This window comes from Xiphophorus maculatus, chromosome 3 (assembly GCF_002775205.1).
Source record: "Xiphophorus maculatus strain JP 163 A chromosome 3, X_maculatus-5.0-male, whole genome shotgun sequence".
Taxonomy (NCBI): Eukaryota; Metazoa; Chordata; class Actinopteri; order Cyprinodontiformes; family Poeciliidae; genus Xiphophorus; species Xiphophorus maculatus.
Genome location: NC_036445.1, coordinates 15,432,136 through 15,439,022, shown reverse-complemented (window position 1 = coordinate 15,439,022; position 6,887 = coordinate 15,432,136). Strand labels below are relative to the sequence as shown.

The following is a 6,887-nucleotide window of genomic DNA, read 5'->3' as shown; positions in this document are numbered from 1 at the left end:
AGTTTATGAAGTATAAAAACAGCAGCACCACTGGTTCAAACCTTCTACTCAACAGCTTCAACATACTAGGCAACCTCAATACACAATCAGTGTCTGACTCTAATATAGGGTCCAACTCCTAACTACTAATTATAACACAATGTCTTTAAAATCAAACACACACTCTGTTTGGTGCCAGTGGTGATTCTGACATAAAATGTTGCTCTGGGCTACTTTTAAACCATGGACAATTATAAGTGAAATTGGTCATTTTACCCAGTAAGCAGTGGGCTTCAAGCTTGGCTATATTGATAAAATGTCTCCCATTTATATCTGCTTTATCTTCATACTGCAGATTGTCACTTCAGTCAAACTCCAGTCTCTTGATAGGTCAAACAAAATTATTTCTAGTGTTAGTAAAAATTTGTACATGATTAAATAACAGAGGATTCATTTTTGAACATTTTCTTATTTTATCATGCACTAGCCACATTATGTGACAGATCAACACAAAATAGAGCAACATTGTAATATGGAAAGAAACTACTACAAGCAAGGTTTTCTAAATGTTCTATAATAAATTTGTGAAGTGTAGCATAATTACTATGCCCCCTGTATGCAACCACCTAATAGCTGAGTTTCTTTGGGGGGGTGTCTCTACCAAGCAAAGACTCATCTGACTGATCTTGAGCTTTTTGTTGGGTATCAAGTAAAATTGAGCAGCAGATTATGTAAGACATTGAAGTTTTTGATTGTGATGTGACAAAAGGTGATAAAGTTCAAGTTGCATTATTAATTTTGTAAAGCACTGCATAACACATAGCATATTAATATAAACCTATAACCTCCAAGGTCATAGGGTCATATAACCCTATGTAGCCACAACTACACTTCATTGACTCGTCAGGTGATATGCCTGTGCAAACCTCCTGCTTGAAAGCTTTTGTGCTACTTAAATTTAAAAAATGAGGTCTGGTGATGTGTTTTTACCGCATTCTGTGTTGTGGTATCAGTCCAGGTCACTTTGTCCCCTTTATCTGCATGTTTACAGGTTTAACTGGCTCTCTAGCCACAGCTATACTTGTTCTTTCGACTTGTATACTGATAATCACTCTTGACTGTTTGAAGATGCATAAATGTCTTTTTCCATTTTCCTTTTGACCTTTATGCTGTCTTCCGATACTGTCACACTGTCTTGTTCCTGTATAACAAACTCTTAGGAATAAAGAAATATCAAATAAGTTTCGACAAGCCTCTATTTTAAATTGCACTGATTTTGTATTTGCAGGTCTATAAACATGCCCATTACTTAAGGTTTATAAATGTTTTGTTTCTAGTTATGCTGTATAATATAAGCTTATCTCTGGTGAACTTTAAGGAACACTGAAATGTGAAAGAAATTTTCCACTCAGATTTTGCTGTGTGACATAACGATGTCATTTTACCTACTGTTGTGTGGTCATTAGGAGTCGACTTGTTGATGGAGTAGATTATGAGGAAAGGGGCGATTGGTTACAGCATTCTGCAAGCAGCAGTGGCAGACTATCTCTCCTGCATGAGTTGTTTTTGTATAAAGGTGCAGCACGCTGCCCTAAATGGATCATTTCATGCAACATAAATGAGCAAAGCCAATATAAAGCTTTCCATCCTATACTTGTGTGTATGTGACAACTTAATGTTCTGCAGAGAAAACAGGCTGGATAATGGGCAGCTGTTTTATCACTCTCAGTATGCATCTATTGGGGAATTAATCATTCATCTCCCAGTGCCTCAGAACACTTTCAGGCCACTGTTGTCCACACTGTTGGGATTCCTGGGCCATTTTAACATCAAGTAAAATATGCTTTGATCAAAACCATTCCATCTTAGCTGTGGCCTTAGGGATTGTTGCCTTTCCAGACACTGAACCTCCACCACAGTTTAGTCTGTTGCAGCCTTTTATGTTTTCCCTGTAATGATCTTTGGAAATATGTTTATTTCTAAAATCATGTAAACTTCAACCAATTTCCATGTTTCTCTAGAAGAAAAGCATCTCTTTAGCATGATACTGCCATCTCACCATGTTTTGACAAAGGTGAAATCAGGGTGATATTTTAGTGTTAGTGATAGTTTTATGTTTGGCACAGAGACCAAATTATAAATCTGGTCATATTAATCTGGTCAGACTAGAACACCTTCAATGGCTGTATTTGTGCTTCTCTTTTGAAGTAGGTCATGGTGGTGACAACGTTAGGAGTAATCATTGGGCAGTCATTGGGTTGCCAGCTCAATTCCTGCTCCGCCTGCCTTTATTACTGGAGTTGGTTGTTTTTGTCAGACTGCCCCAGGGTGTGGCTACAGTTAACTAACTTGCCATCATCAGTGTGTGAATGTGTGTGTGAACAGAAACGTCTGATTTTGGGGCTTGAACAGCGCTATGTAAGTTTGATTTAATTTCATTTAACTGGATTGAAATGAAGCCTAGGCGCAAATTCAAACTGGAAGACTCTTTAGCCCCACCTGCATCATCCAGTCGGCGCGTCCCGCTCATCACCGCCGACCTATCAACGCAGGACCAAGCCACGTCACGTCCACTCACCGACCTAGGCCCAGTTGATAAGGACCTCCATCCATGGCATCTTCCGCTTTCCAGCTGCGCTCAACCCTCCTCCACCCCTTCTCCACCTCCACTCTTCAGGCTCCCATCCTTCACCGACCCCCACCACCAGTGTCGGGTCCCGGGGGATGACATTCCTAACCTACATCGGGAATGCTCATCCGAGCTGATCACAATTCACAGCTCAATGTCCTCAGCCGGGGCCCGAGCGCCAAAGAACTTTAAATTCATGCATGTCAATAAACCTGTTTAATCGCTGTTTTTTCCGTCTGAGTCTCTCCAGATTGAAATGAAATCGCGGCACATGAGATACTCAAATATATTTTCCTCCTGATGTCACCTAACTGAAATTGCTCTCAAAACAAATCGCTTTTGATCAGTTGTGTTAACTATGTGAGATTCAAAGTATTTGTGTGTGATGCTTGTGTTTATGTAGTTTGCAGGCTGCCTGTTGCTGTTTGGAATACTTTAATAGCTTTAAAACATTTGACATGTCAAAAACATTTGACACAATTTTGTTAAATTTGATGGTAATGGATGGGAATTCACTTATGTCTGAGGGCTCCTTGATCTTCACCACACTGTTCACTAACGTTCTATGACAAACTACTGAGGCTTTCATGGAACAGCTGTATTTGAGCTGAGATCAAGTATGTCACATGTCAGATTTTTGTTTAAAAACAAAGAACTCTATTTTTATGCACAAATACGCTCTTGTTGCTGTTCTATTGTGTAAAATGTAAAAAGAAATTGATATCATTAGTCAAAATGTCATACATTGTATTTGTTGAAAGAACACAGATGATGTCTCTTGTACCAAACGGCACACTTGGGAGACTCTACATTGTAACCACCTGGTCCATGTTTGTCTGCCAAACGCAGTGAGACAGAGTATGTAAATCAGATGTACAACACTGAGCAGATTCTCTGCACAGCATGTGTTTATTTTCTAAGGAAAATTATAAATTGTCAAAGAGAAAGACAGCTTTGTGCTATTTAGCTGTTATTTTATTGCTTTCACTGCCAGAATCCAGAGTGACAACTGAACAGGAATAAAAGAAGACACTGAACACCATGACACGTTGACAATATGATTGGTTGTATCAACAGAAAATGAAGCTTTTGTTGCTTATCACCATCAGAAGGCAACTGGGAAATGATATAAAATTGTTAATACATGGCTATGTGTGTTTTATATAACATCTCAATATTTATTGAAAAATGTGAGACCAAAAAAAAAAATTTTTTTTCACTTTTCTATGTTCTGTTCATGTAAGACCTGTGCTAAAGTTCATGTCTGTCATAGATAACAGCAGCACTCATCTCCTGTCAAATTTCACTTGAGTGCTCCTCAAAGAAAATAGTTGCCATTAGACTTGTCTTGCCATTTAGAGGGCTGAGAGCAACTTGTACCCTCCATCACCTGAAATTAGAAGTTTGTGGGTTTGTCTGATTTGCTGAGCTGTTTTCCTGTTGTTTGGTATGGTTTGAACCTGTGCAGTCTGGTATGGATCAGAATTGCCAACCTAAATCAACTATGTGTCAGTGCAGAAAAAGCACGAGTGCAACTGTTTCGTATCCCTGTTGATTCAAGAGATGTGTTTATGGCTATAGCTGGACTGCTCGAGTGTGATTATGAGGCATTACAACGGAAGGAAAAGCTGTTTTCACTAGTTTGTTTTATAGAGGAGCTTATCTGGATGTTTTCTCAATCAGCTGTAGCATCATTTAACCAGGCACATGCAGCTTTCAAACATCAGCCATGGAAAAAGCTTCATATCATTACCTTTACTCAAGAATATCAAGCAAGATGTGATCATCTAATCTAATTACTGTGAGAATTTCCTTTATAAGAAAATGTGCTGTTTTAACCCCATAATCAATGCATAATAAAGTTAAAATACAAAATAAAATATGAATCCATGATGTAGGGCTCTGTCTGACTTCAATATTGAAATTTCCTACCAGCTGCACAGGACTCAGTGATCTTGCAAAACATTAATTTGTGGTACTATAAAGCAGAAATAATTAATTACTCACACACAATGAACTTCTAATGTGATTCATCTGAAATTATTTAATAGAAACAATGGGGCATATGTAGTCCATCACGTCAAACAACTTTTTAATGAGCCTAATGCCGACACCTTTTGTGTTTTCATAATGTAACTGTGCATCTCCATTTTATTTCACTGCTCGGCCATTACAGGTTTAATTAAGCTAATGAGGCAACAGATATTTCTCAGGAGTGGCTTTGAAGGAAAATGAAATCAGCCCCTCTGCCACCCCCTCTCCTCACGCTCTGCGCTCACTATAAAAGACAGGGCAACGTTGGGAATCTGCAACAGGCGCTCGTGAACAAGCAAGAAAACCCACAGCGGCACTTTTATCAAATTATCAAGAGTAAGGAAGTTTTCTGTTTCATCTCAGTTGAAACTTCATTTTTGACAAGAAATCTGGAATACCTTTTGATTTAGACTGTGTATTCTGTGTTGGTGTAAAATCTTTTTGCTTAGTAAGCATTTGCCCCTCATTTTTAACCTAGGACACACTCAGACGCTGTGATGTCGCCAACTCTTCTGGCTCTTTGCTTGCTGGCATGTTTCCTCTCTGGCAGAGATGCTTATCCAGTCAAGCCTGCCAATCCCCGGGAAGGAGCTCCGCCTGAGGAGCTTGCCAAGTATTACTCTGCACTGAGACATTATATCAATCTCATTACAAGACAGAGGTAAGTTTTTAAATTTCTTTTATATTTTCTTAAGTGCCTTAAATCACCTGAGTCTTATCAAGAAGGTGCTGATGTGATGATTATTTTACTTTTTCATGCACAGGTATGGAAAAAGAGACAACCCAGACACTGTATTTTCTGACCTGTTTGTGAAAGAGAGCGCAGAAACTCTTCCAGGATCCAACTATATACGGTAAGAATCTAATTGGCTGAATGATGCGTAACTAAGACACAAGAGTTTTACAAATAAAAAGCAAGAGAGATAGAGATGCAACCATCAATTGATAAGAGATCAGAGTCAGTTTGGCTTTCTTAATTGGTTCTAATCAGTGACTGGCAGGTTAAATACTGGAAAGTCTGATCTCTTTCGCACTAGAACTTTCATCATTAGGTTTATAACATACTCCATGCACTGTAATACTTTTTTGAGCTTAAACAATTGGAATAAAAGTTAGGGACATACACTTTGAGGCATAAATGCGGTCAAATGTGTAACTTCTTCATTTTCAGTTGTATTCAAAAACCACTACCTCTATCAAAAAACCTGCAAAAGATGTATTTCTCCATCATGTAGTATAGTCAGAATTGGTCAAACCGTGAATCTGTAGGGCAGATGTAAAATGTATCGTTCAGTAAAACTCTGACTGGTGCATGTGTAAGATCAAGACTATCAGTGACTGATGAACTTTGTATGTATTCATGTAGATACGAAGGTCTCCCGGGGTGGTGATTCTGCCTGCTTTGTCACGTCCAGAAGATGGTACAATATGTCTCTTACCAACATGGCAGAAACTTGTGTTGCATGAAATAAACTTCATTTGTCTGTCTGTCTGGCTGTGCTCTAATTTATTTGATGATTTTTGATCGTGGGCGGAGAGGCACTATTTATCACACTAAAATTAAGAGAGGCTTTTTTACCATATAGAAAGATGGGAATGTTAGCCCTTATGTGACTGCAATTAGTGCACTAAATATATCTTTTGTAGTAGAATATAGGTAGAATAGAGATTTATCACTGCTTATCTGAAAACTTGAAAAAAAAGGCAGAAAAACACAGTTTGCTGGAACAAAACTATATAATATATTAAACTTATATAGAGCTTTTTAGGACAAAGACTCACACATGTAATCAAGTGGAGATTACCTGGGGTTTCCTTTGTGTCCCATATTATTTAGATTAGTCATCTGTGAATTCATTAATGTATGCAGCTAGTTAGTCTGAAAGCATGACAAAACTCAACGGCTGTCAATAATGGTATGTTAATAGATCCTTTAAATATTTTAATTTCTTTTAATTCAAATACTTTTTGTAGCATCTTATAATTCTGCAATAATGTTGACAACCCTCTAAATACCTTACACAGTAAGACAAACAATTGCAACAATTCCTCATCATGCATCAGCTTGGAGTCAAATCATTCATCTTTGCAATCTCTGAAGTTACCACATTCAGAGAGATGTCCAGGTAATCCCATCTTAAAATAATCAGAAATTAAAATCATTTGTAGGTGCAGTCCCTTCAAACATTTTCACATTTTGTCACATTAGAATGATAAACTTCAATGTAGTTTTATTTATCTTCCT

General features: G+C 37.9%; 1 protein-coding gene across 1 annotated transcript; it reads left to right on the top strand.

Annotated features, from left to right (window-relative positions):
• The first annotated feature begins 4,913 nt into the window (after positions 1–4,913).
• LOC102235316 (peptide YY-like) lies at positions 4,914–6,106 on the top strand. Its single transcript, XM_014470849.2, has 4 exons — positions 4,914–4,978; positions 5,121–5,303; positions 5,407–5,496; positions 6,009–6,106. Exons 2-4 carry the CDS (start codon positions 5,140–5,142, stop codon positions 6,031–6,033), a joined length of 279 nt encoding a protein of 92 aa, XP_014326335.1. The 5' UTR covers positions 4,914–4,978; positions 5,121–5,139; the 3' UTR covers positions 6,034–6,106.
• Positions 6,107–6,887: the final 781 nt, after the last annotated feature.

Bases quoted from the DNA above. Each gene is read 5' to 3' on its own strand.
- LOC102235316 (XM_014470849.2), top strand. From the start codon at position 5,140: ATGTCGCCAACTCTTCTGGCTCTTTGCTTGCTGGCATGTTTCCTCTCT. The intron at 5,304-5,406 runs GTAAGTTTTTAA...TTTCATGCACAG, and splicing joins AATCTCATTACAAGACAGAG to GTATGGAAAAAGAGACAACC. The intron at 5,497-6,008 runs GTAAGAATCTAA...GTATTCATGTAG, and splicing joins CCAGGATCCAACTATATACG to ATACGAAGGTCTCCCGGGGT.